Source organism: Monodon monoceros, unplaced genomic scaffold, assembly GCF_005190385.1.
Source record: "Monodon monoceros isolate NGI ecotype Baffin Bay Population unplaced genomic scaffold, NGI_Narwhal_1 Super_Scaffold_7, whole genome shotgun sequence".
NCBI classification, from domain to species: domain Eukaryota; kingdom Metazoa; phylum Chordata; class Mammalia; order Artiodactyla; family Monodontidae; genus Monodon; species Monodon monoceros.
In genome coordinates, this window is record NW_021703784.1 from 56,878,119 (window position 1) to 56,905,678 (window position 27,560).

The 27,560-nt window shown below is 59.1% G+C and overlaps 1 protein-coding gene across 3 annotated transcripts; it reads right to left on the reverse strand.

The window, feature by feature from the left end:
- Nucleotides 1-2,760: 2,760 nt before the first annotated feature.
- Nucleotides 2,761-27,486, reverse strand: RELT (RELT TNF receptor). 3 transcript variants are annotated; one of them, XM_029208747.1, is made up of 11 exons: nucleotides 27,331-27,486; nucleotides 9,821-9,972; nucleotides 8,746-8,820; nucleotides 8,472-8,638; nucleotides 8,183-8,262; nucleotides 7,211-7,468; nucleotides 5,842-5,922; nucleotides 5,486-5,567; nucleotides 5,055-5,309; nucleotides 4,425-4,623; nucleotides 2,761-4,110 (listed from the first exon to the last, which is right to left on the reverse strand). In XM_029208747.1, exons 2-11 carry the CDS (start codon nucleotides 9,863-9,865, stop codon nucleotides 4,063-4,065), a joined length of 1,290 nt encoding a protein of 429 aa, XP_029064580.1. In that variant the 5' UTR covers nucleotides 9,866-9,972; nucleotides 27,331-27,486; the 3' UTR covers nucleotides 2,761-4,062. The 3 variants fall into 3 exon arrangements, with proteins under 3 accessions (XP_029064580.1, XP_029064578.1, XP_029064581.1); XM_029208745.1 differs by lacking the exon at nucleotides 27,331-27,486 and adding an exon at nucleotides 21,622-21,727; XM_029208748.1 differs by lacking the exon at nucleotides 27,331-27,486 and adding an exon at nucleotides 19,502-21,462.
- Between the last annotated feature and the right edge of the window lie 74 nt (nucleotides 27,487-27,560).

The window sequence follows — 27,560 nt, forward strand, 5'->3', positions numbered from 1 at the left end:
ATGGCAGAAAGCGCTGTCGGGTGTGGTAGGGGAGGGCCTTGCTGGGCTCTCTTCCCCTGCACAGGAAAGGGATTTTTCCCAGGGACTCAGCTCCAGGTCAGTGGCAGGGCTGGGGGCCAGGAGCAGGTGGAAGGCAGAGACCGGGGCCCCAGCACCGACCATTCTGGCCCATGGAGGAGGGGTTATGGAGTGAGAGAGGGCAGTCTCAGAACTGTCCTCAGTGGTTGGCCCAGGGCCCCACTGTGTCCTCCAGCTCCCAGCCCTGCCAACAGCCTGGGCCTACCTTGCTCAAGAGCAGGATTTAGAGCCAAGAAAGCTTCCACGTGAGGGTGGGGGCCCTAAAAGCCAAGGGTATCAGACACACCCCTACCTGATCCCTCAGCAACTCATCCCACTCTTTTGGGAGCTGGCCTCAGTATCCTCCAGGGACAAGAGACTGGGGCCAGGGCTATTCTTTCTCTTACCTTCCAGCAAGCAGGAAATTGGGGTGGTGGGAGTGGTCTGGAGGGGAGCAGTGCTTATTACCCCAGGGCCCAGCACTGAGATGGGGTGTGCGTTACCTAACCCGGGAAGCCCAGACCCAGCCTCAGCCTCCACCGTCGCTGGCATCTGTATGTGCCTCACCCCAGGCAAGAGGGCATCCAGAGACCAGAGTCCAACTTCCCCCTGGGAAAGGAGGCCAGAGAGTGGGAGGGCTCAGCCTCCCACCCCTTTCCCCCAGGGCACTGTCTCGTCCTCATCTCAATGTGTCACACAAGTCCTCGGTGAAGTGGGGTTGGTTGGCTGAGGGGACAGCCAAGTTTGAGAAGCCACACCCTGAGGTGCAGCTGAACAGCTGGCGAGTAGGGACACCAGTCGCACCATGGCGGCCCCAGGGAACATTCCCCGGGGTGCACTCGTGATGCCCACTGGTCCCCTACAACAGACACCCTGTTCTAGACTTTGGCAACCTTTGTTGCTCCAGAAAATTCCTCCTGATGTCCAGCCTGTCTCCTTCCCTCCCCTCTCCTAGAGCAGGTGATGCTTTGCCTCCTGGGTCCTCAGAGGTGCCCTCCCTTTCCTTCCCACCTGAGAAGCCCCAGAGAGAGAAGCCTGTGCCCTAAGAGAGGTGAGAGAAAGGGAGAGGTCGAATCTCAAAGCTCAGCCTCCCCTCAGGCGGGGATTTTTCTCTGAAGCTGCTAGGCCGGCCCCTTGTCATGGCTTCTGCCCTGTGTGAAGCCTGGGCCTCCCGCAGGGTGTCCCTTTCCACACCTCCCCAGGCTCCATGAACCGTCACTTTTTGGTTCTTCAGCCTCTCCTTGGGCCTCTTTCCCATTAGTGTTGAAATATGTCCTTTTCTTCCATCTTTTTTTTGTTTGTTTGTTTTTCTTTTTTGGCCACACCACGCAGCACGCGGGGATCCTTAGTTCCTCGACCAGGGATTGAACCCGCTCCCCCTGCAGTGGATGTGCGGAGTCTTAACCACTGGACTGCCAGGGAAGACCCTCCGTCTTTTAAAACCATACCAAACACCAACAGAACCTGGAATTAACTAAAAACCCTCTCCCCCTGGAGCCTGAGGGCCTACTAGCTATTACCTGGCACAGTCAGGCTTCTGCAGAAAGCTCAGCCCACTGGGACCTGGCTCTGGTCTCGCCACATCCCTGTGTTGGCTAGCCAGGGGACGCTAGTCCTGACCCTGCAGCAGCGCCTGGCTTTGTGACCCACCCTGCTCCCCATACTCTCGTCCTTCCCTGGCTTCCAGGACGCTGCACTCTCCTGCTTGCTTTCCTTCCCACCTTTCTGGGTCTTCCCTGAGCTCTCTCCCTGGAACGTGCTCCCTCCCAGTCCAGTCCTGGTGCAAATGCCCATCTGAGTGCTTCCAGGTATCATCGTAGGCCAGGTCTGTCCCTCGAGCGCCGCGGGCCTGCACGTGCAGGTGCCTCAGGACATCCCGTGGGTCTGCATCACTGCTCCCCACTCAGCTGGCCCTAATCCCGTGAGCCACATCCCGGCACCAAGGCCTAGTAGTTCCGTCCTCTGTCCCAGGAGTCTTTCCATCGCCCCCGCAAACCCCTGCTCCTCCGTCTCTTGTCTGGATGGCTGCAACAGCCGCCTGTGGATCCCTGCTCCCACAGCTCCTGCACCCTCTACAGTGGTCAGGAATGAGCTGGCTAGTCATACTTTTTAGCCTTCCTGAATGCTCTAGAGGCTCCTTGGGCATCCCTGGCATAGGGCCAGTGGCTTCCAAGAACCCATGTGGCTGCCTTCTGCTGCCACCCCCAGTCCAGCCTTCACACCTGAGTCACTCTATACTTGAAGCTTCTCCGGCTCCTCATATTTTCATTGCTGTCCGGCCTTTGTACATGCTGTTCCCCCTCTGTGGAACACAGCTCCCCTTCCCACATTCTCCAGCCCTCAATATGCCTTACTTACCCCATCCATTTGCCAGGCTCCACTTCCTCTAGAGCTGTGCTGTCCAATACAGGAGCCACTAGCCACATGAGGTTATCAAGCCCTTGAAATATGCTACTTCATATAAAGACATGCTTTAAGTGTATTTACCACATTTCAAAGCAAAAAAATGGTTAATTCATAATTTTTATACTGATTTCATATTGAAATGAAAGTATTTTAGATATACTGGTTAAGTAAAATACATTGTTGATATCATTTAAAATAAGTTCACTTGGTTCTTTTTACTTTTTACAATGTGGCTATTAGAAAAATTTTAATTACATACGTGGCGCACACTCTATTTCCGTTGGACAGCACTGCTTCTAGGGCCTTCAGTGAGAACCAGGTGACCTGAGAGGCCGCCTCCAGCCCCACTTCAGCTGCTGCCTGGTGTCCACCTGCCAAACAGCAGGCGCTGCCAGGGGAGGGATGGCCTGACCCACACACGGAGCCCGACCCACAACTATTCACTGAATGGGCAGACCTGAAAGAGAGCGCCTCATGACACTACTTTCCCACCTTTTATTCAACAAATGGATGATGTAGAGACACAAGGGTGGGACAACAGCAAAGTTTCAATAAATAAGAGAAACGGGGACAGCAGTGGGCCCATGCCTGCACAGCCCCACATAAATAACGAGGTTGCTGAGCCAGAGTGGAGACGCGGGCTGAGCAGTCGCCCGCACTGCCCAGGCCAGGGGACGGACACACCAGTACCACAGGGACACAGAAACCACCGAGGCCAGAGGCCTCACCCCTTACCCTCCAAAGCGCCTGAGATCTTGTGGGTGGCTGGGCAGGTTGGGGCTCTGTACCACAGCCCCGCCCAGGTCAAGCCTGTTTTTTCAATTTCAATAAAAACAGCAGGGTCAGGGGCAGGCACGTGCATTATGCCCCTTCTGTAGGCAGAACCATGGATGGGCAGCCCCTTGGGAGCCTTGAAGGTGGTGGCCCTGAAGCAGCAAAAAACGGGGCCAGGTAAAACTAGTGGGAGGGGTGGCAAGGGGCCAAGTGCTCCATCTACACGACCCAGCCCAGAGCCTGCAAGATGCAGGAAGGCCCTGGGCACCGAGACGCCACTCTCTCCCCACTTCACAGTCAGAAGAATTGGGACCCAGTAATGGCCAGGGGCTTGCCCAGGAACTCGGTTCCTAGCTCATGGCTTTTTGTTGACCCCTCCCTTTGCAGGACCTCTCAGGGAGGAGGGGGAGGTCCCCTCTACAGAAGCAAGGAGTGGCTCATCACTAAGGCGTGGGGCCAGGGGTGCCAGGTAGAGGGCCCCTCCCCACCACTGAGGCCTAGCCACCTGGCGGTGCAGAGGACCCTGTGGGCTCCTAGGATCCAGCCAGGGCAGGGCACGGCATCAGGGACATCCTGCAGGGAAGGAAATGGGCGGCAGGGACGGGAGGGGCTCTCAACCTGCTCCTGCACACAGCACCCGCCGGCACGCTGGCTGGCCTGCCTCCTCACTGGGGTGGACGCTCCCACCTCCAGGCCTTGGCCTTGGCTGTTCTGTCTGCTGGGCCATTCTGGATCCTCACTAGCTCAGCTGCAGCTCTACCTCCTCCAGGAAGCCTTCGGAACCTCCCAGGGCAAGGCTGCAGTATCCTCAGATGAGACAGCCCCTCAGATGACCAGGTTGCTCTCACTCAGCCGGACCACATAGCGGTTCTCCTGGGGGACAGGGGTGAGGGGTCAGAGCTGTCAGGGGGCTTCTGGACTCCAAGAAGGAGTATCACAGCAAACAGCTGGCACAGACCAGCCACAGGCCTCTGCCCAGGTGAGTGGGCAGGTGGGCAAGGAGGGCCCCAAACCAGGGCCCAGGAGACCCCAGGAGGTAGTGAAGGGGAAGTGGGGTGACAGGAGGGGCAACATACCCAAGGGGTGAGTCCCCAGGAGGCAGTAGCCCTCTGTACCTCCACCCCTGCCCCATCTGCAGTCGGGGTTGGCACAGGTGCCAACAGACACCTTTCCCCTCTGGTCCTCACCTCGGCCTTGTTCTCTGCTGGGGACTTCAGCCATTTAGGGTGGCTTCCACCACTTCCCAGCAGTGTCCGCTGCTCACTGGAGAGGCCACGTCGTGGGGAGTCAGGGAGATCACCCCCTGAGGACCCGGCCTCCGTGATGGTCTTCACCTCTGAGGCCACCGAACTCATCCGCTGCTCAGGAATTCGGGCCACACGGAACCTGTGGGGAGAGGTAGTGCGATCATCCTCCATTAGAGGGAGGACCCCAGGTGTGGAGGGCGCAGCACCCACCAGGGTCACACAGCAAGTTCATGGGTCAGAGCCTGAGCCCTCCCCACGTCTTCCCACCCACTGACAAGCTCCCAACACCTCCGGACACTAGGCTGCAGGTGGACAGGCTCTTAGCCTGAGGCGGCGCAGGTGTGATGGGGGCTATGACCCTGCCCTGGGGGACCAGGGACTCCATGTGAGAGAGCGTAGCTGGGAAGACCTGGCTTTTCCCTGATCGCCCCCACTGCAAAGAGGCCCACTGAAGCCAGGAAGGGTGAGGCCACCACTGAACCCACTGTTCATGGATCAGGCTAGGGCCCTGCCACCCCCAGAGCTGTCATGTCATGTTGTGGCACCCTGCTGTGTCTATGCCCTCCTCACCTGCCCACAGACAAGATGGTGATCTCGCCCTGGCGTCCTGCCTTGGCCCCGACCTTGGGCACCCTGGCCGGGTTGGGCAGGAGTCTGGGAGTAGGAGTGGAGGCAGCTGCAGCCTCGGGGGACAGCAGCACCTCGGGCCACTTCTGGCTACAACGGGAGCAGCAGGGGCCAGAGAGTGAGGCCAGGCCCTGCACAGTGTGGAGGTGGTGGCGATGCGGGCAGACGTGTGGCATGCTGGGTGGGCCCGGCGGCAGCCTGTGGAAGACACAGGTGGGAGCGGTCACTGGGGCAGGGCAGGCCCAGGAGACCCCAGGAGGTAGGTGAAGGGGAAGCAGGGTGACAGGAGGAGCAACATACCCAAGTGGTGAGTCCCCAGGAGGCAGGCTGATTACCTGTGGTTTGGGGCCCTCCTTGCCCACCTGCCCACTTACCTGGGCAGAGGCCTGTGGCTGGTCTGCACCAGCTGTTTGCTGTGATACTCCTTCAGCAGCTCCTCCAGGGCCGCCGCATTCTCTGTGGGCAGCTGTAGTCAGAACCTGGCTCTGGGCCGTGAGGGGCACTCCCCCCAACCTCCTGCCCCAGCACAAGTCCCCCTACCTACCCGCCACCCCCTCCCTGGCCCAGGCTGTGTGCCTTTTCCTCCACCTCTCACCAGGCAAGAGCAGGCAGAGAGGCGGGAGCACCATGAGCCACAGTGGTCAGAGAGGGGGCACGCTGGCCTGAGGTATCCCGGCGGGAGGGGCAGAGCAGAGCTCTGGGAGGGATGGGGTCAGACCTCCCCCCTCACCTTTCTTCTCTGTGATCAGGCGCACCAGGACCCCAATGGTGTCCTCATTGGCGTCATCAGTATGGTGGGCAGGGTTGACCCCTGGGGAAGAACAGAGAACCATGATCCTAGGGAGGGAGACAGTGGGACACTCTGGGCTCACAGGCTACACCAGGACATGGCAGCAGAGGGCACCCCTGGCCTGGCTGTATGCGTACCTAAGGGCCTCAGCTCTGATTCTGAGCCCATTATCACCTTCACTACTTACTCAGCATCACTGCTCCCTGCACCCAGCAGCACCAGGGGCTTAGCGGTTTCAGGGCCATCTGAACTCCACCGTCCCTGCAGATGTGTGGGATGAGGGAACCAGCCTCTCCCAGGGCCTGCCCTCTCCTCTCTTTAGCCTCAGGGAGCTATGGGCTGCCTCTCTGCCCATGACCTCCGACAGCCCCAGCAAACTCTGCCATCCCAGGCCTATCACCTCCCTGCACACCGCCCTGTCGGTATAACTAACTGAGGACCCGAACCTCAAGAGCATGAGACTGGGCCATGCAATCCTTCCTGGGCCAGCAGCAAACAGAACTCCTAGGACTCGCACCCAGGCAGCAGCCAACAGTTAAAGGGAGTCCTAGGCCAGGAAAACAAGTGCAGTTCCAGGCAAAATGGCCTGAGTTGCCACTTTCCTGCCTGCCTAAAGCGCCTGTCCCCCTCCTGACCTCTGCAGACTGCAGTGTCGGAGGTTGAAAAGGGCGCTGGCATGGCAGGCGCCATTCTATCTTGACTTGGCCCCCAATTTCTGTGAGCAGTGTATGTGCATGTGGGATCCGGGCCCTACTGGCCCTCAGGGGACAGCGCAGAGGGGTAAGGGGAAGAAGAAAAGGGACCCAGGGCCCTGGGGTAGGGGCAGGAGGAACATGTCTCTCCCTCTGGGTCCAGGGTTCGTAACTCAAACCACAGCCTGGAGCTGAAACCTGAGCCTCTCATGGTCCCTGTCCAAGACAGCTGCCCTGCCAGCCCTTCAGGCCAGAGGTCGGAGGTCACCCTGAGTACCCAGAAAGCAGTCCAACCCTTGAACCACACACACAACTGCAGCCCCTGAGGAGTCCAGGCCCTTACAGCTGGGTAGGGCCTCACACAGGGAGGGAATCCCACTGAAGCCACTTGACCGCTGCTCTGCCTCTGCTCTGTCCCAATTGCCACGTCGGGCCGCCTCACCCTTCCTTCTACTTTGCCAGTCCGCAGTGTCTCCTCTGCGGCCCACGTGCGGCACCTCCGGGAAACTCTCCTGATTAGCCCTCTGCAGGCCTCTCTCCATGTCAGACCCTCCAGACCAAGTAGGTTCTCAGCCGCGCCCTCTGGCCTCCCCACCCAGCCCCAGGCTGGGCCTCACCGCTGCCTCCGCCTCCAGGACCAGGCCCGACCTCCTTGTGGGCCGTGCAGTGGTAGCCCTTCCGCTTGAGCAGGTTACACACCAGGATGCCTAGCAGCCCCATGAGGCAGAAGATGGGCACAATGGCAATAACCGCATACTGGGCAGCTGTCTCCTCGGGGCTGCCCGCCCGTGTGCTGTTCCCAGGCTGCCGCGTCTCCCCCGTGCCGCTCACCCCTGCTGCCACCTCCATGCCACGTCGGGCCCGTCGCCCCCGCTCTGAGCACCACGGAGGATGGAGGCATGGAGGAAAGACAGAGGCAGAGAGAAACACACTCAGAGAGGCCCAGGGCCCGGGTTACTGTGGGCAGGGGTCGGGGCGGTGGGTGGTACCGGCATGTCCAGAGCACCCACTCTCCACCATGGTGGGGAAGTAAAGGGCAACTCACACCCTCCTTTTTGGCCATCTGACCAGTCAGCCAGCCTGAGCAAGGCCTCCTCAGCCCTCAGGACGGCCAGACCCTGAGGCCCCTGTCCACCCCTCATGATGGGTCAGAGGGGTGAACAAAAGGCAACGGTGCACATGCCTGGGCACAGCAACACCGGATCCTGCCTCCCCACAGCCTGACCCATGAGTTAGTTGCCTCAGAAGGTGACCAACCCAACAGGTGAGAGGAGGTGCATGTGTGTAAGCGTATGTGCTCACACTCAGCTACGTGGGTTATTTCGAGGGGAAAAGGACAGGAGACTGGTTGGGATGTGAAACCCAAGCTGTGGCAGCCACCTGCTGGACAGTCTCTGCCACTCAAAGACGGGGTGAGAAGACACAGCCAGTGGACCTGCTGGACACGCTGTGGCTGCACACCCTCCCCTGGGCTAGGGGAGTGAGGACCCCCACTGCCCCAGACGGACACTGCGGGGCCCTTGGGCTCAAGCTCGCCAGACCCCTTCCCACACATACCCCGCCAGTCCTAGCCATCACCTGCCACTTACCGTAACAGCCGCGAGTACCCAGGGGTGTCCAGGAGCACGGCTGACAGGGAACACGGGGGACCTCTGACGGGGCAAACCACCTGCAGGGAGGGAAGATGTTACTGAAGCCCAAAAACTATCCTTAAGAGAGGCTGGACCTTCCTACTGGGCACCCTCACTGGTCCTGACCCACCCCATTTCACAGATGGGAAGACTGTGGCCCACTCAAGAGGTGAGTGAGCCTGGGACCCCAGGATCTCAAGTCCTGGTCACCTGGTCATGAACACCCACACCCCACCCCATGGCTCACCCAGGCTGGCAGTTTCCACATAGTGTGTCTTGAGTTGCCGTGCCCACCTGGGCCTCCAGCCTCCCTTGAGGGCTGCAGCGGGAGTGCGGCTGGCAAGGGCTAGAGCCCCAGGAAGCTGAGAAGGTGCCTGGGGGGCAGGACCTGCATAATGTGCCCCGCCCTGGTTCCTGCAGGAGGGAAAGAGTGAGAACAAAGCCAGGAGCCAGGCCTGAGGTCCCTGCCCCTGGCCGTCAACAGTCTTCCCAGGAGAGGTGGATGGGCAGGGCGAGCTCACCAGGTTGGGCTCCTCGCCGGGTGGGCACGGCCAAGGGGTTGTTGATGTTGCAGTGGCCAGAGGCCAGGGCAACAGCTGGAAGAAAAGAGGGCAGGACACACTGAGGGAGCGGAAAGCACCGGGACATGGCATCTCTGGGGCCACCTACCCCCCACCCACTTTCAGTCACCCCAGGCACAAGGACCACCAATATACAGGGCCACCCCCAGGCTTTGGGGACACTCTCTAACCTCAGTCCCTTGTGCTACAAGTAAAATCTGCCTGTCCCAGACCTGCTGCATTGCCATTGCCTAGGCAAGGGGAGAACCACATCTGCTTCTGGAAAGTGCTGAAACGCCTCAGACAGGGCCAGATCAGGATCTTGAGCCCCTGGGTCTGTGAGTCACGCCCTTGTAGCTAACCAGCATGATGAGGAGGAAATTCTTCTGAATTCCTCTCTCAGGTTCCGCCCCCCTTCCTGCTGCCTTGGTCCACACACCACAGCTGAAAATGTCATTAAGCAGCCTCAGTTCATCATCCCTGGGGCCGAGACTGCAGATGGGGCCTCGGGGCCTCGGCTGAGTCTCTGGGACCACATCCTCCTCCGTGACCTTCCCACAACACAAGGCCAGCCCGTTCACACCCTGGGACCCACACAGAGCATGACAGGCCCCAAAGGAAGGATCTTCTCCATTCGTGTCCTCCCCCTATTCCTCTCGGAGCTCCCTCTCTTCCCATTCCAGGTGTGAACTATCTGCCCTGAACCCTGCCCGCAGGGGAGATCCCCCAGTCCTCCAGTTGGGCCCCAGTTTGGGGCAGGCACAGCGTATAGCCAGCTACCCTGAAGGGCAGAGGGAATGTCACACGGGAGGTGCCAGAGACCTCCTCAGGCCCTAGACGCGGCTCCAGCACGTGCCAAACAGTGGGAGGCCGACGGCACCAGGAGCACGTGGGGCAGGAGGCGCTTCCTAGGGTCAGACTGCCTCGATTCTTCAAAAGAAGAGCCATGTAACTAACTCCAGTACCCACCGCAGCACGAGGTTCCTGAGCACAGGGCTCAGGACTCACCTTCCCCACGGTCCCATCCCCAACTCACCACAAGGAGGCAGGATAGGGGCCAGTGCGGTGGGCTCAGCTTCATCCTCAAGCCCCAGTGGGTCGCCAGCCTCAGGCAGATGGAGGGGAGGCTCAGACGGGGATGGGACAGGCAGGCAGGCAGGCAGCTGCAGTCCTCCTTCCAGGACGGGGCTGGACGGGAACATCGAGAGGTGTCACCGGGCAGGCAGAATGCTGGGGCGGCTTGGCCTACGCTCACCGGCCCTGCCCTCTGGTCCACTGCAAGCCCTAGCAGAGGTGGGGGCACCCTGTCTGGGGCCAGCCTCCCAGGGCAGCTTCCCAGTGGAGGAAGGGCTTCCTGCCTCTTCCATAAACAGCCAGCTGCCCTAGGCCCGGGCAGGGGAGCAGGGGAGGAAGGAAGCCTACAGCCTACAGCCTCAGCCCCGGGGGTGGGAGGAACGAGAGTGCTGACAGCGACCCCACGCCCGGCCTCCCCACTTGCATCCCCAGCTCTCAGGCTCCTGCCTCTCAGAACTCCTTGGGGCGCACAAGCATGCCCGCCTCTCCTACTTCTCTGCCTTCACTCTTGCTGTTTCTGCTCCAAGGAAGGCCTTTTCTGTCACATTTCAAAGCCCAACACAAAGGCCTCTTGTTGTGGAAGCCTCTCTAGACTTCCATTTCCCCAAAGCTCCCCCACCCCAACCCCATCACTGTGCTGGTCCTCCCACGGGTCCCACGGTCCCGCCTGGCAGACTTCTCCAGAGATCTGGGATGTGTCTGACTGCATCTCTTGAGCCACGGGCAGACCTGCAGGGGTGGGGAGTGACAACCAGCATTCAAGCCTTCTGTCTTCTCTTGGGCACCTGCTGTGTGCTGGGCACTGCCCTCAGCACGGGAAAAGGTATGAACAAGACAGGCGCTGTCCTTGTCCTCAGGGAACTCACACCCCAGGGGAGACCAACGACCAACAGATAAACAGTGAGTGTCCCGTGCCAGAGCCAGGGAAGTGCCAAGAAACCAAATAAGGCATGTGAGGGCACAGAGGGTGATGGGCACAGGCCTGAGGCTGAGCCCCCAGGCTCAAGGGTGTGGCCTCCTCTATAGAAAAGTCTCCAGCGGAGGACAAGGTTGGAAGAGCAGGAAGAAGAATTTGGATTGCACAAAAGGGATAGTGGCAGAACAAGGGAGTTCAATGACCTCTTTCCAGGAGGCCTGTCTCCAGGCTCAGGAGGGTGAAGGAGGAGTATACATGGAGGGCCTCAGGCACAGGCCACAGGCAGCCTCTGACCCCCAAGGGGCAGCCTCGAGCAGCCAAGCCCAGCCTGTTGAGGGGGCCCTGCCTGGAACCCCGGGGCTGTCTGATGCCCAGCCTGGCAGGAGAAGCACTGCCTGCAGTAAACCCCAGGTCACGGAAGAGCCGAGAGCCCCTTGGCCTACAGGCGGCCCGGACTTCCCACCAGGAAAAGGAGCCGGAGGAAACTGATACGGCTGCGCTGTGGGCCTGGCCTGGCACAGACCTTGGCGGGCCAGGGGTTTGAATTACACCCAGGGGAGGGGCTGGGGCAGTGGTCACACTATCCTCGGGACTCTCCAGGTCACTGGCAGTGGCTCTCGGCCCAAGGCCAGCTCAGGGGAAAACCTGGGACAGAAGGTCCAGCCACAGAGTAGAGTGAAGGCTGCACCCTGGCAGTCAGCACCCAACAGGTGGCATCCTCTGACCCATCCTCCACCGGTCCCTCCTCCAACATGGTCACAAGTGTCCCCCTGCCCAGGCCCAGTTCCTACTCAAGCCCATCTCTCCATGGCCCCCTCCTTGGTTTTTCATGGGAGCTCACCCACAGACTTGACCACGAGCCCCAAGACCTCAGGTTGGCCCCGTGGCCCTGTCCAGCCCCCAGACCCAGCACCCGTCCATATTCCCAGGGTGGGCCAGAGAGCTGGGGCAGGGGTGGAAAGTAAGAGACCCAACGTCTACCGAGGAGAGACTCCCCCCTAGTCCCACCCCTGGCCGTGACTGGCACCTGCTGGGTGACCTGAGCTCACAGGGAGGGGCTGTGCAGCTGCCCACCTCCAGACAGACGGGGAGCTATGGTCTCAAGACTTCGAGGAGGAAAGTGGGGTCCAAAGGCCCAGACTCAAAGCCAGCGAGGGCCCACTCAGGCACATTCACAGACGCTCGCTGCCTAGCGCCCTGACACCTTCTAATTATGTGCCTTCTAATTACCCCAAACCAGCACTTACTCCAGTCTGGCTGCCCGAGTCTCTGCTTACAGCAGCTCCCCCTGCCCCCACAATCAGCCTGAGCCCCCAGAGGACCTGCCCGGTCAGGCAGCCGCTGGCCTCCACCCAGAACCCCCCTGCACGCACGTGGACCCCTGCTGCTCTGACTCCCCTCTGCGCCTTCTCCCCACCCAGCCTCCAGCACCTATGCTCTAAGCCCTGGAACCCTGACTGAAAAGCAAGTTCAGATCAAGCCCCTTGGCTGGGGGAGGGGAGACTGAGAAGGCTCCATCCCCACCCCTCTGCCTTCCAGAAGGCAGGGCAATCAGTGACCTTCCAAAGCCCTGCGCCTCGGGGCACCTCCTGAGGGCTTCCTGGGGGAGGGCTGTCAAAGATGGGCAGTGGTGGTGGTCTTCTCCAGCCTCAGGGCTCCTGGCAGAGGAGAACCACCCTTCAAGGCCCCAGGGGCAGAGAAGGAAGTTAGCTTAGAGGCCACTCCTCCCTGAAATCTCAGCCTGGGGCCTGTTCCCACTGTCACCAGCTCCCTGGGGGACCAGAGCCCCTGCTTCACCTTGCTGGGTCTCAGTTTCCTCACCTGCAAGATGGGGATGTTTACGTCCCAGAGCAAGGCTGTCATGAGGTTTAAATGAGGTAACAAGCCTGATGTAGGTCATGTGACTTCCTCCCCATCACCCCTTCTTTCCCTCTACACCTCCCACCGAGGCTGCTTATGACCGTTTGCTTGTTTATTGCTTGCCCCCGCCCCCCTCCACCAGACAGCAGCGAGGGCAGGGATGTCTGTCTCACTCACCACAAAACCCTGCCCCAGTGTCTGGAGCAGGAGGCCTCCAGAAAACAGGTTCACGGGGGCGGGGGGAGGGGCTCCTCACACTCAGCCCGTCCCCACCCTCCAAAAAAACGCCCAAACCATTAGAACCAGAAATTCCCTGGAAGAAAGCCAACTAGCAAAGCTGAGACCAGGGCCCCAAGCGGGAGATGCCAGAGCCCCAGGGAGGCACAGCCCAGGAGTCCTCAGAGAAAGAGGAAGCTGTGTCACCACCCGGGCCTCCCCAGGCCTCAGCAGCTTCCCCTTTCCCAGAACTGAAGCTCATGGGGTCACCCGGCCCCAGCCTGGGGCCCCATCTCTGCACATTCCCTCTCCAGCCTCACCCGCCTCCGCGGTGGCCTCCTCCGAGGGTCTCCCACAGCTCCATGCTCACCCCACCCCTCGCCTGCCCCCTGGCCTCCACTTCAGCCCCCCACAGCTTAGGCGTCTCGACACCCAGATCTGACCCCTGTCCCTCCCCGCAACTCCAGCCACTGACAGCTGCTTTCTGTCCCCCACACTTGCCTCTCTCACCTGGCACTGGTACCTGCTGTTTCCTCTGCCCAGAAACCCCTCCCATCACCCTACTGACAGCTACCCTTCCTTCAGAGCTTAGCTCGAAGTCACTTCCGCCTGGAAGCCCCCAACCACCACCTCACTTGTGCAGTCCTCGCCCTGGGTGTGACCAGGCTACGCACCCACCCTTTCCCCACTGACGTGCTGCCCCCGTACCGGGTGCCCAGCACGTGAATAGGTATGTGCTGAACCAGGGGGATCAAAAAAGGCACTCAGGAGAGGGTCCACCTTCTCCCAAGGTCAAGAGGGCCAGGGAGCAGGCTGACGATTAAGAAGCCTAGAGGCTGGGCTCGGGGTGGGGGATTGAACCCGGATCTGAAGCCCTTGCCTGACTTGAGGAGAACCAGCCTTCCTTGCTCTGCTCTTCACTGGCTCGGTGGCTGTGGACCCCACCCCCATTCCCCATCCCTCAGAGGGCTGTTGTGAGGCCGAGAGAACACACATTAAATGCTCAGCACAGAGCCCGACACAGAGCAGGCCCTCAGTAAGCATTCACCGTGCCTCAGGTTCCCCACGTGTAAATCGTGGAGGGGGTTATGGCACATACTCGATGGGAGGTACGAGGTACAAACGAGATTCTCTTATATTTATGTACAATGCTTGGCGCAGAGCCTGGTACACGGGAGGTGCCCGAAGATACACACCGACAATCTGGGGGATTGGGAGGGTGTAGGAAGGGAGAGGAAAGGTTGGTGGGCAGATCCCAGGTCACACCAAGCTTAGGCTGCAAGCTGAGAAGCCTGCATTTCCCCCAGGGCCTTGAAGGGTTAGCGGGGGAGGGAGAGGTGCGGGACAACTTGCGTCTCAGAGGGCTTGCCGGGCTGCCTGCCAAGTGAGGCAGGGCTGGGGAGACGGAGGTGGGAAGCAGGTAGCCACCTGGAGCAGGGGGTGTGGGGCAGGTATTTGTTTCCCAGCCAGCCTGGGGACCTCCCTGCAGCCTCCAGGGGCTAGGGTTGCCTGGAAACACAGCTGGACACAGGCCTTTCTCAGCAGTGGCTGCACCCTAGGCAGGAAGACAAAGGCCGCCCATCAATAGAGAAATCCAGGTTAGCAAGGAAGCCAGTGGTTCCTTGGCAACTGGGGCTGAAGTAGGGCAGTGCCCACAGTGGGGGGTAGTGAGGACAGCTAGGCATTGCCTCCTTTTCATCCTCTGCCCTCACAGGGAAGGGAACAGACTCCCATCGCCTCGGGCCAGGCCCTCATCCTGGGTTGCCTCCACTCCTCACAGGAGAGGTGAGCGTCCCTGCTTCACCCTTGGGTAACTGAGGTCACCCAGCCAGGGGGAGGTAAAGCAGGGGTGGAGCCCAGGCCTACCTGACAGCTTCCCACCTCACTCTGGCCCCTCCTACCCAGGAGCCTGGCCCAGGACCTGGCGCAAAACAGATGTTCTGAGCGTTTGCCAACCTGACGGCAGAGACTAGGGAGCTGGCGGCACACAGGAGGCGGCTCACCTGAAAGACTATTACAAAGCGCGCGGGCAGGCGCCAGGGAAGGAGGTACTGCCGCCATGGGGGTCTCTGGGGCCTCTGAGGTTTCCTGCATGCAAAGTGCCCTAGTCTACCACAGCTCCAGTAGGAAAAGGCACTGGGACCTGTGAGAAGCAGGAAGCCCAGGGAAGGAGGGGGAAGAGGAGGATCCCAGGGTAGAGCCCAGCTCCCTAGGACTAATGAGGGGCTGGGAGCCCAGAGATGTGCAGAGGCTGCCTCAGGGCCACTCAGTGAGAAGGGGTCCCCCATTCCCACCCCCAGCCCAGCCTCAGGCAGCCAAGATCTCCCAGGTCACAACCCTGGGGTGAGGGCTCAGGGGTGTGAGGTGGGGCCAGGGGGCTAACTGGCCCTTGAGGCTAAGAAAAGGGCTGAGGCAGCCAGACAGGGCCCACTCAGCCCCTCCCAGTCTGGGTGCAGATGCAATCCCTGCCCCCTCCCTGGCCTAAGCCTGGGGCTGGGAGGTGTGGCAGGGGCCCAAACTAGACAGTCGTCTCTGAGGCAGAGCTGGGGGTCCCCAACACCCCTCACTAAGAACCTACTACACGCCCATTCCCTTACCAGGCCTCAAAGACAGGGCTCCAGGCTTCACAAACGAGGAAGCTGAGACTCAGAGTAATACCCTGTAACCACTTAGTCTGAAAGGAGACAAGGTTTCCCATGCCGAGTGGGGACAGGCAGCTGGCAGCCCCTGCTCTTGCCACCCCAGACCTGGCATTCCCGCTGCTCCCACATGCCCTGCTCCAGCCCAGCACCCAAGCACTCAGAACCAGAGCCTTCCTGCAGGGAGGCCGCGCCAGTTCCCAGGACAGGATGGCAAAGCGCTAGGAGGGCTGGAGGACACCCCACTGCCCACCAGCTGTCGCCACTGCTACCTTCTCCTCCGAGAAGCCACCTTTGCCTCCTGCCCCGGCCGCGAATCTGTACCGATCACTACTGTGCCAGGGTGCCCAGAGTTGCTCAGCCCCGACCAGGCTGACCTGGGGAGGCTTTGAGAGAGACTGAGGGGAGATCACAGGCCCAGCCTGCCCCGTTCTCCGACTCCTCCTCCAGACTCAAGGTGCTGGGGGAAAGAGATTCCCCTGACCCCAGCAATTCCAGGTCAGGACCTAACGAACAGAGCCTGAGGATGGAGGTCAGCCTGAGGGGAAGGCTGGACCCGGAGCAGTCACACCTGGGTTCAAGCTCTAGGTCATCACTTAGGAGCTCTGTGACCTTGGGCAAGTTACTTACCCACCCTGAGCTTCAGGGTCCTCCCCTGCAAACAGGGGTTCTGGTCCCTGTCTCCAGGGATGCTGAGGGGATAAATGGAGCCCACTGTAAGTAATACTGGTCAGGGCCTGGCCTGACCAGGCCTCTCCTGAGCACCAGTCCTCAACAGCCCACAAGGGCCCGAGGAGAAGCCAAGCTCAGAACCAAGAAGCATCCAACGAAGGTCACCCAGTGGCTCGGGAGCAGGCAAGAGTGCTTGGGGAACCCAACATCAGTCCCAACAGCATGGGTGGATGAGTCTTGGACTCGCCAGGTGGACCCTGGGTGCCCATTTCCCAGCCCTTACACAGGCCTGTGTCCACCTGCTCCCACGCCAACTGAAGCCACAGTCAGGAAGGCCAGGGGTGCTGAGCAGTCAGGACCCAGCCCTACATCCCCGAACTTGTTTCCGCCTCTGTGATTTGGGACAACTGTGCCTGTCCAGCTGACCTCTTGGCATGGCTGGAGGTTCCATGGTTCATCAGGGAACAGCGACTCTTCTTATAATCAGGCCTCAGCCCAGGTGCCACCTCCTGCAGGAAGCCTTCCCAGCCTCCCTGTCAGGGTGGACCCACCCCTCTCCTGGCCCCTTCAGCCATCATTGTTCGAGGTCCCCTTCAGGGAGGGAGGCAAGCAAGTGCACGCAGGAGGCGGGGCACAGCTCCATCCCTGTGCTCACTGCTCCTTCTTACCGTGAGGGTGTACAGGTCCAAGTTAGGCCCCTCCTTCTGGAAGCCCTCCTTCCTTCTCCCTCCAACCACACACTCAGACCCTGCCTCTAATTGGCTGCAGAGGCCCCTCCATCCCTCTCCTGTGTCAAGTAGCCAGGGCACACGCTCATAGCCACATGGGCAGTTTATTTATAGAGCACTCATCTTTCCCAGGGTGGCCTCGGAAAAAGCTCTGGCCTTCCAGGCAAACATACCTGGGTTAGGATCCCAGTGACACTGGAGTCCTGCAAGTCCCTTCCCGTCTCTGGGCCCTCTTCTCAATGCCTGTACCTGGACGGGGCTGCTGATGACCTGGGCATGAGGCTGAGGATGAGAGCCTCATGGTCCTACCCAGGGCTGAACACACAGCAGGGATGCAGCATCGGCACCTCAGTCTTCCCTGCCACCCCAACTGGGTGCTAAGGTCTGCCAGAGGTCATGTCCCAATCCTGAGTCGGGGTTGGGCGGGGGGGGGGCCTGCTGGCTGATCTCAGGCAAAATGCCTCCCCCTCTGGTCCAGCCCTCCTGCCTAACCTGGCAGAAGGGCTGGCCCTATAACGGATGGAGTGGGCCTGAGCAGCCCTACCACCACTTCCTCCTCGCCCTGCAGGTAGCCAGCCTGGTCCTTCTTTGAAAACTGACACCAGAGTTGTCAGACAACCCTCGCCTCCCACCTGGCGCCTGTGGGAGATGGGGCTGGGGGCTGGGCACGAGCTTGAGTGCCAGACTCCAGCACCAGTGACTGTGTGCCTCAGACTAGGACTAGGCCCTTCTGCCCTCTGAGTCTGGGTTCCCCACTGAGCAGCTTTGGAAGGAAAGGGATGCCCTGCCAGTGCTGCTGCATGGAGCCCTGCACCCAGGACCTAACACACATTAGGGCCTCAGGGGGGAGCGTCCTCTGCTGGCCCAGAATGAGAGCCTTGCCTGAGGAGTCCAGGGCAAGCACCAAACTGGCCCCTACGCACAGGAGTGGCCTTGAGTTTTCGCCCCTAACCCCCAGCACACACTCGGGAGCACTGGAGACCCTGGGTACCAACCTCCCTGTGCATCCTAACACACAGTAGGCCCTCAGCCTACGATGGCTGCCCTTCCTCAGGAAGAGGCCTGGCCAACACAGATATGGCAGCGGGAGAGGAGAGGCTGTTGGCCAGGCCGGCCCCACCCAACTGGGCATGTGGTGCCCATGAGGACCCCACCCCTGTGCCTATTCCCAGAGGTGAGGGGGGACATGTGGCACATGGACCACACAATGAAGAAGGACTAACGTTGGGCTGGGAGGGCTTCCTGGGGGAGGCAGTGGGGCTGGGGCTGTACCCTGAATGGTCAGGAGGGTTCTAGAAAGGGGAGACAGCAAATGCAAAGGCAGAGTACAACCAAGGCATCTGGTAGGGAAGGAAGAGGGTGAAAATGTAAAGTTCAAAAGGGTCCTGGAAGGAAAGCCTCGATGCTAGGATGAGGAGTCTGGACTATATTTTGCAGGCAAACAGTACAAGTTACCTTAGGGAGGCCACTCTGGCGCCGTGTGTGAGGGAACTGGAAACGGAGGCAGAAAGGCCAATACAGGAGTTTGGGCAAGGACAGCAAGGCCCAAGCTGGAACATAAGAGACGCCCTGATTTTACAAAGGCATGTCTCAGGCCTGCTTCCAGTCCTGGGCCACGTCCAGTCTTCTGGGGGACGTGTGGCAGGACAGAAGGTAGGTTCCCTGTCTGGAGGGTGAGAGCCAGAATATCAGGGTTGTGCGGGGCCTTGGTAAGTCCCAGCACTTCTCAGAACCTCGCCTCTCCCTCTGTAAAATGAGGCTGACCCTATGAGCAGGGGAAGGGGGCTGAAAGCTTCCCCTCCTTGACCAGAAATGGGCACCTGCCTCCAGCAACTGTCACTTGAGTCCCAACTGGGGCCACACTGGAAACCCAGCCGGACCCCACCACCATCCCTGTGGTCCAGGCAGCACAAGTTCCCAAAAAGGTTTGGCTTGGGCAGGGCACAGGGTGGGGCTGGGACCAGAAGAGGAGGTTAACCCTTGGTTAACCCTTCCCCTCTCCCTCCCCTTCCAGGGCCCTGAGCTATTTCCACCTCTTTGCTGGGGATGGAAATAACTCAGGCTCAGCCCCAGGAGACCAAGACAGCTATTCTGATCAGCCCCAAGAAGCACAACTCCAGTCATTCCAGAGAGGACAGAGGGACACCCAGATCCCCAGCTCCAGCTCTCGGCAAAGCAGCAGCAGTGGGCAGAGCTAGCAGGGTCCTCAGGGAAGAATGGGGACACTGAGGCCCTGAGCGGGTAAGCACAAGCTCAAGGTCACTACTAGCCTGTCCCTCAACCCCCACAGCGTGTGGGTGGACTGGGGAAAGTGCCCCTAGAACAACTCTGAGCGGGGGCACAGGGCCTCTCAGGTATGGTGAAGGTCAAGTGGGACTCTCAATTCTCCTGCCACTCTTGGAGCCTGGGCTATGCTGCTGACTCCCAACATTCTTCAGAGCCACATGGATGCTCCCCAAACCAGTTACAGGCTCTAGAAGGCAGGAGACAGGACTTTCTGGTGACCTCTGGCTAGGAGGTGAGAGTTAGGGGGAGGGAGGAGGAACAGGAAGACCATGAAACCCAGCCACCCCTAATGTTCTAGACACGTGTACACCACACTCAGAACTCACAGTGGCACACCCTGCCGAGGCCACGTTGCCAGCCTGCGTTTGAGAGGAAGCCCAGATAAGCCATGAGCAGATATTAGGAAGGGGAGTGGCCCTCTCCAAGCATCTTACAGGGCTTCAGGCACAGGAGACTGAATTCCAGTCCTGGCACTGTCCTGACTCTGTGTGACCTTGGGCAAGTCACTTCGCTTCTCTGAGGTTCTGTTTCCTTCTCTGAAAAACAGTCATCACATCTCAGAGCCACTGTGAGGATTCAACAAGAGCACACCATAAAGCATTCAGCATAGCACCTGGCACTGTCTCCCCAAACTCTCTCCCCGACCCAGAATGCAATCAACATTTTCAGAGGATGACAGCAGAGGAGAGAACGTGCAGATCCTTCAGCAGGTGTCTCCTCACCTCTCCTGGGCTAGGGAGCCTGATTTCCATTCCACTTTGCACGAACCCAACAGACCCTCTTGTGTGGGTGGGGGCCTCAGGAGGGTCTAGCCCAGATGGTGAAGAGGCCCTGCTCCAGCTCTCCAAAGCAGAGACGACTCATGCCCCCCAGGAACATGCCCCCTCTCCCCCCAAGAAGGGAACTGAAGAAAGGAGATGGGCACCAGAGAAGTCAATGTCTATGGGTCAGAATTTTCGGCGTGATCTGAGGAGCTGTGCTTCCAACCCTGTCACCAGCACCTGGGCGCAGCCCTGGGCCACTCTGTCCCCAGCAGACAGCCTGCTCCCACCCCCTACTGCAGTCTTTCTGCCTGAAGGGTGGTAGGGGAGAACAGAGACAGTTGACAGTTGACCCCAAAACAATAGAGAATCCCAAAGTGATCATTCACAGTCCATTCACAGCCCAACACCTCAGTGTGCAGACAGGGAAACTGAGGCCCAGCGAGGGTGAGCGGGATCTGAGGGCAAGATTATGCCTGGGCCCAGTGAGAATACAGGTTACCAGGGACAGAGCTTAGCCAGGCCTCTTGGACCGCGTGTGTGTGTGTGTGTGTGCGCGTGTGTGTGTGCGCGCGTGTGTGTGTGTGTGACAGAGAGAGAGAGATGGCGCCTGAAGCTACCTCAGAGGCCCTCAGCTGCTGCCAGACCTATCACCCCACCAGATGCCCCTCAGCCTTGGCCCCTCTCCCTCTGCCAGGGCAAGTCACTCAGGGTCCACCCCCCTCACTAAACTGAGCTCCTGAGGGATGCCCTCTTGGAGACAGTCCTGGAGAGACCCTTGTCCCCTCCCTGGCCCCTCTCCCTCCAGCCCCCATCTGCTAGTAGGTGTTTGAGGTCCCTCCTCTTTCCGCCTTTTACTCATTTCCCTGAGGTGCAGACGCGGACACAGGCGGACACACACACACACACACACACACACACACACACACACACACACTGCACTACTTGACCCCACAGCACACTATTACCATGTTCACTCACGTTCATGAGGGCCCTGGTGTCCTGGTCACACTCCAGGCCACACACACACTCAGTGACCCCAGTAACCCGGGGTCGCACTCACAGTGGGCTGGGGTCACGGTCACGCGTAGTGACCCGGGGTGGCTCTCTCACACAGTCACACGCCCACACTCTGCCTGTCACAGACACACAGAGCCCCTCGGTGTCTCCCCCTCGGCCCAACGTCACTGCCCAGTGTCCGAGCCACACGTTCGCCCTGGCTGGGCCGCCTCACGCGCCGTGTCACCCACAGTCACGGGCTGACACCGTTCAGAACCCCCCCTCCGGCCGCCCCGCGCCGCAGCCACACTGAGAAGCCGCCGTCCCGCCCCGCACCCCGTCCTGGTCTCAGTCCAAGTATCCCAGGCCGGCGCGTCTCCGAGGCCCGCCGGCTCCTCAAACTGCAAGTTCCGCCGCCGCCTCCCCATCACGCACGGTCGGGCCAGGAGCCGCGGCCGGAGGACACACAGCTCCCCCGGCAGGGAGCTCAGAGACGGGCGGGGGTCCGCGCGCGGAAGGCGCCGGAACAGGACGCGGGGGCGGGGGCGGGGGGCCGCGGGGCCTGGGCTGCGGCATCCGCCGCGCCGGCGAACTTCCTCAGAGACGCTGGGAGGCAGGGGGCGCCGCTCGGGCCCGCATCCCTCTGGCCCCGGCCTCCGGGCTGGGGCTCCGCGCGTCCTCCTTACCTGGCCGCCCCGCAGCAGCTCCAGCAGCCCAGCTCGCAGGCCGACGCGGTGCCCGAGCCCGGCTCGGCGTGCGCACGGGCGGCCACGCAGCCTGCGCGCCTTTTGAATGAATCGCCGCCCGGTCCGGGAAGGCGCGCAGCCCCGCCCCCGCGCGTCACGGCCGCCGGCCCCGCCTCCGACGTCATAGCCCAGGTTCGCGACCCCCGCCCCCCGCCCCTGGAGACCGCCATGGGGCTCGCGCTCTGCAGCCCGGCCGTGCTGTTCTGTGTCGCCATCTCTCGCGCTCCCCGGGAACTGCAGGGGGCTGCGCCGGACAAGGCCTCTCGGATCAGCCGCTTCTGGGCTCCAAACCAATAAAGAAGGGGTTGCAAGATGCAAGATAGACTGGAGACTTGGATGCTTCTCTGAGACCTGTCACCACTGCCAGTGCAAACGGGGCCACCGCTGTCCCTCCCTGGGTCTCGTTTTCCTCCTGGAAATTGGCAGTCAGGGACAAGGACCTCACTTTGCCTTGTTGAAGAGGCCCAGGTCCACCCCCAGAAACCCCACCTAGTTGTTGAGAAAGGCCTGGTGAAAGTGAATCTATAATGGAGGCCCACTTGGTGGTCTCCTGCCCATTCTTCAGGGCCCAGCCCAAACCTCCTTCCTCCAGGAGGCCTTTCCTGTCTCCATTCCCCGCCCCTTCCCTCTCTGCAAGGATAGTTAGTCCCTCCTTCCAGCAGGACAGATGATACACTGCTGTCCCTTCCCTACCACCAGCTGTCCCACCCTGCTGATTCCCAATGCCAGCCATCAGGGTGCCCAGCAGGGTGTGACTAAGGACCCCAGGGCACTATTCATATTGTATTACCAGCTCTGTGAATCATGCCCCTTGGAGTTGTGCCATATGGTGGGCCAGAACTGGAGGCAGCAGCTCAAGAGCCAGGGTTTCCCCGACTTAGTACCATTCAGGGGATCCCAGGTGGCCCTCCCAGGACAGCAGGGCTGGGAGAAGATGCAGACAGTAGGAAGGGCCTTGTGCTGGGGAGGCAGAGGCCTGGCTGGGATCAAGATAATCACAGCTCATGGCAGAGGTGGAGGAAGGTAAATAAGTTGTTAGGGATACATTGTGAGGGGAGGTGGAGAATTCTAAATAAACTGTCATAGCATCTGAGCCATGGGGTGAGGGGGTGGGAAAGGTAAGGTCTCCAGGGTCCAGGAGATCCCAGGAGGAGAACTGGACACCTGCAGAGGGAGGGGGAAAGGGGAAGAGTTTCCATTTCCTTGGGCCAGGCCCAGGTTGTGAGGGAAGGGCAGAAAGAGCTCCAGGTCACTGATGTTGGGATCATAGCACCAGCCAGGCCTCTTGTATGTCAACGGACACCCCCAGAGCTAGGTCAGGGGTGATCCCACATCCGAGCCCACAGAAGGAGTCCGGAGAAGATCCATGCTGGGGACCTGCTGAGGGGGCTAGAGCAGCCCAGGACGCTCTCTATCCCTGCAAATGTTTTCTTTGTAAGGGGACCTTCTATGCCCCAGTTCCAAGTACTGGAGTTCAAATGGTGGCATTTCACACGCACCCAGTAGGCCAAATGGGGATATGCTTTTTGGTCAAGGAGCACTGGCTATTAATCAGACATCCTATTGAGGGTCCAGGCCTGTCTCTACTACCAGCTCTCAAATCCTTCCCCAACTCAGTTTCCCCATCTGAAAATTAGGCTGCCAAACTCATTGCCTGGAGGTCATTCCAGTTCTCTGTGAGAGGAGGCGATCTGCCTGACGTGGCCGAGTGGGAAGGGTGAGCAGCCACCAGAGACAGAAGAAATGACCAGGGATGGAGGGGCCGAGGCAGTCCCTCCTGTCCTCTGAACCACAGCAAGCTGCAGCTGGGACCCTGCCCAAGAGTCTGGGAACATTTAGCCGCTACAGTGAGGAGACAGGGAAGGAGTTGTGGAGGCCGCGAGAGAGATTTAGATCGGCTTTTTATGGAGGTTGGAGAACCACAGGCTCGAGAACAAAGGACTCTCAGAATCACAGGCTTTTAAAACTCCTGGCATCTCAGATGGATCCACGGAATCTTAGCATTACAAGCCCTGAGCCCAAGGACCTCAGAGACGATCTTGTTGAACCTCTAATAGTGCAGCCAGAAAAGTGAGCCCAGAGAAGGCCCACACCTCATCCTAGGTGGCACAGCACAATAAGCTGGGATGAGCTGTGGTGATCCAGAGGCAGGGACATGGACTCCATGTCCCACTGAGACTCTCCCCGAGGTGGGGTGGGGATCCTGGGCCACAGGATTAGAGGAAGGGGGGTGTTTGCAGGGGATCTGAGCAGATGGCAGCCCCTGGGCTTATGGACCAGAAATGGTGGTACCCTCTGCTGGCTACCCTTAAATTCCAACGTGGACGTCCAAAGCAAGAGGAAATGTCCCAGCTCAGATTTAAATTTCAAAACTCTGCACTTGGCTAACCCCCCAACTGGCCAAGTTCTACCTCAGAAGGTGGGCTGTCCTCCTGTGTTTGTGCCTTAGCTCCAGGGGGAGGGTGGGCTTGGTTTAAGGAAAAACTGGGTTGGGAGGCCAGGGTGGGGCTCAGCTTGGGGTAGGAGCTGAGCTGGGGCTGCTAGGGCTGAGAGCTGGGTTCTGTCCACCATTTAGGTCCAGACCCTGGCTTGGGTTTGGAGTCCCACTGGGGTTGGGCTTTGGTGTCACACAGTTAGGGGTCAAGTCCTAGTTCTGCCATTGTCAGGTTGTATGGCCTTAAACTAGTGACCTCACCTCTCTGAATGCAAGCTCACCTGCCCAGGGTGTTGTGAGGATCTGCTGAGACTCCATTTGGGGGATACCAGCTTATTCTAGGCTGCTGGGCTCAGAACCCCCATCTGCTCCCTCTGGTCCCCCACCCTCAGTGTTTGCCCTGTGTCTCTCCACAGCCCAGCATCTGGGCTCTGCCCCCATTTCTCCCTGAGGCCTGCACATTGCCCCCTCCCCATTCAGACCTGCATCCTGCCCCTGACCCAGCCCCTTCACTTGCCTTTGCCAGGCAGGGCTCCTCATTGGCCATAATGGGCCCAAAATAGCACTTCCCCTTGCCGCTTCCTGCAACCTGGCCTGTGGCTTAAGGTCTGTGAGGACAGAAGAGAGACTTGGCGTTTGGCAGGCATGCAAAAGATGTGAAGAGCTCTCAGAGGTCACCTGAGTAAACTTTCTTCCTTTTCTGACCACAGGAAATCTTCCTGCCTGGTTCTCCTGTACACCCACCCCAGCCTCAATGCTGCCTTGCTGTGTGATGTTAGGTAAGTCTCTATCCCTTTCTGTGCCTCATCTTCCTTGGGAGGTAGATGTCTACCTAAACCCTGCTGCTTGTCCCTAGCCCAAGGAAACACCTGGAGAACCCCCTTGGAGAGATGGCTTTTGGCCCTGACTCTCTCTTCTGAGGTCAGGACATCCTTCCCAGGGCTGGTCTGAGGAACATGTGCCAGATACCTCAAGAGTGACTGGATGTGTCTCTAGCTGCTCAGACTCTGTGTCCTGTCCTCCAGCCACCCCATGTGGCTGCCCTTCCTCTCTTCCATGAGGCACAGAGACCTGAGCAGACAGATCACGTGTGAATCCAGGCTCTACTGCTTAGTAGGCAGGTGACCTTGAGGAAGACTTTTAACCTCTCTGTACCTCAGTTTCCTCACCTGAAAAAGATGATAATAATGGTATCAACCTCCCAGGACCACTGAGGATTAAACCGGATGATCCATGCTCCTGGCTTGCAGCAAACAATAAATGGGAGCTGGGGCTATTGTTTTGTGACATTCAAGACCTAGAAGGGGATCCCAGCTGAATTCTCTAGATTTAATTAAACAGATACTTATTGAGCACCTGCTGTGTATCAGGCACTGCAGGTGGCCTGGGGATGGAGCAATGAACAAAACGTCCCTCCCCCCTCCTGGAGCCCACATTCTGGCTTCCCTGCCTTTTCCTCTTTCCCCTCTGCTCCAGCTGGGCCTACACCTCGGACCCCTCGCTCCAGGCTCCCCCACCCCTCCTTGCCTTGATTCAAGCTGTTCCTTCCCTCTCACATCAAACCCAGCGGGATCTTAGTTCCCCATCAGGGACTGAACCCGGGCCCGCAGCTGTGAAAGCGCAGAGCCCTAACCACTGGACCGCTGGCAAAGTCCCTGGCCGTGTCCTTTAAAGCAGTGGTTCTCCACCTCACTAGCAAAACTAAACCATGGTGTCAGAAGCCAGGGTGGTTGTTACCCTAGAAGGGGAGACTGGGAGGGGGCATGTGGGGAGCTTTTGCATGGTGGAACGTTCTCTTTTTTGGCCGCACCACGCGGCATGTGGGATTTTAGTTCCCTGACCAGGGGTTGCAGAGGCTACCCCTCCTGCAATGGAAGCGCGGAGTCTTAACTGCTCGACTGCCAGGGAAGTCCCAGAAGGTTCTATTTCTTGATCTGGGTGCATTTATGAAAACTTACCTAGCTGCCCACTAATGACTTGAGTACCTTTCTGTACAGATGTTATACTTCAACTGTTTTCCTGAAAATATTACTGACACCTGGGTCCTACTCTCAGCATTCTCATTTAATTGGTCTGGAATGTGGCCTGGCCCCCTCAGGTGATTAGAATGTACAGCCAAGATTGAGAAGGACTGCTTTAGAGGAGCTAGTTCTTCCAGGCTCTCCCCTGGGCTGGGTGCCTAACAACTGTGCATCCCAGGACCTCCCTGCCCACAGTTGACCTACTCAGGGCTGTGCACCTGTCTCTCCACAGGCTGCCCAATGCCCTGGGATGTGACCTGCTAAGAACAGTGGGCTGGGCCGGGCCCATTCCTACCAAGGCACTTGAGGAAAAATGATGAGGATTCAGCCTTGGGTAACCAGTGCTCAAAGTGAAGTCTATCCAGAGGCGGAAGAGGGCCTAAGGCAGCAGAAGCTGGGAAGCAGAGAGAACGGCAGCTGGCTGGTGGCGAGGCAGAGACCAGAGACTCAAGGTGGAGAGGCCAGGGGTCTTGAGATGGACCAGCAATAGCTGGGCCACTGTACTGAGAGCTATTTGCTTCCAGTTCATGTCTCCACTAATTAGCTCCCCTTTTATTTCTGGGCAGAATGAATCTCTTCCTTGCAATCCAAAGACCTGTGCACACCAAGCAAGAGTCCCGTGGGGGAAAGGATTGTCAGCCCCGATTTACAGATGAGGAAATGGAGACTCAGAGGGAATATAGCTCATCCAGAGTCCCATGGCTAGTTAGTGGCAAAATTGAGGTTTCTGTTCAGCTTCAAAGCCTGTGCTCCTTGTATGCTTTGTTTCATAAATTCCACCACATGAATATGGCTTTCTACTCTGTATCTGTGTTTTCTGTAATCCCCTCCTCCAAACTGTCCCAGTAGTGATGCTGCAAGGACATGTTTCATGCATGTCCCATGGCATCAGGGGCCTGGCAGACCCGAGATATGTGTATACCAGTGTGCAAAGCATAAGCCTGCACTCCCCTTTAGCAACTGATTTCTGTAAAGTCCTAATCATTTAGGTTGGAAAATGTTGAAACGTGTTCAGGAGAGCTGAGGCACAATTTGTCCTTTTCTACAAGTCACCCCCTTGCGCCTTGCTAGTGTACCCTGGTGGGAAGGGCTCTCTGCCCCTGCAAAGAATGGCCCCATGTTGTTGGCCTTTACATCCTTGTGTCTGATTTAATGACCAGAAATCAGACAGACTTGGATTCTACCCCTGCTCACCTTGGCCTCTGTCAGATTCCGAGCCTCATGAGGCTTTGGAGAGCACCGATTCCTGGAGTTGTAGACAGGCTCACATTCGCCTCGTTTTTCCCTTACAGCATGTGTCAGCTTCAGATTTCCAAGCCTTATCCAAGACCCACTGACTCAGGAGCTAGGGGGAGCCTGGAAATGTGTATTTAGATATAAGTATAATTTATGTATTATGCTTTGTGCTTACAATGTAACCTGTA

Bases quoted from the DNA above. Each gene is read 5' to 3' on its own strand.
- RELT (XM_029208748.1), bottom strand. From the start codon at position 19,565: ATGGCTTATCTGGGCTTCCTCTCAAACGCAGGCTGGCAACGTGGCCTC. The intron at 8,639-8,745 runs GTGAGCTCGCCC...TCCCTCCTGCAG, and splicing joins CCGGCGAGGAGCCCAACCTG to GAACCAGGGCGGGGCACATT. The intron at 7,469-8,182 runs GTAAGTGGCAGG...CGTGGTGCTCAG, and splicing joins GGGTACTCGCGGCTGTTACG to AGCGGGGGCGACGGGCCCGA.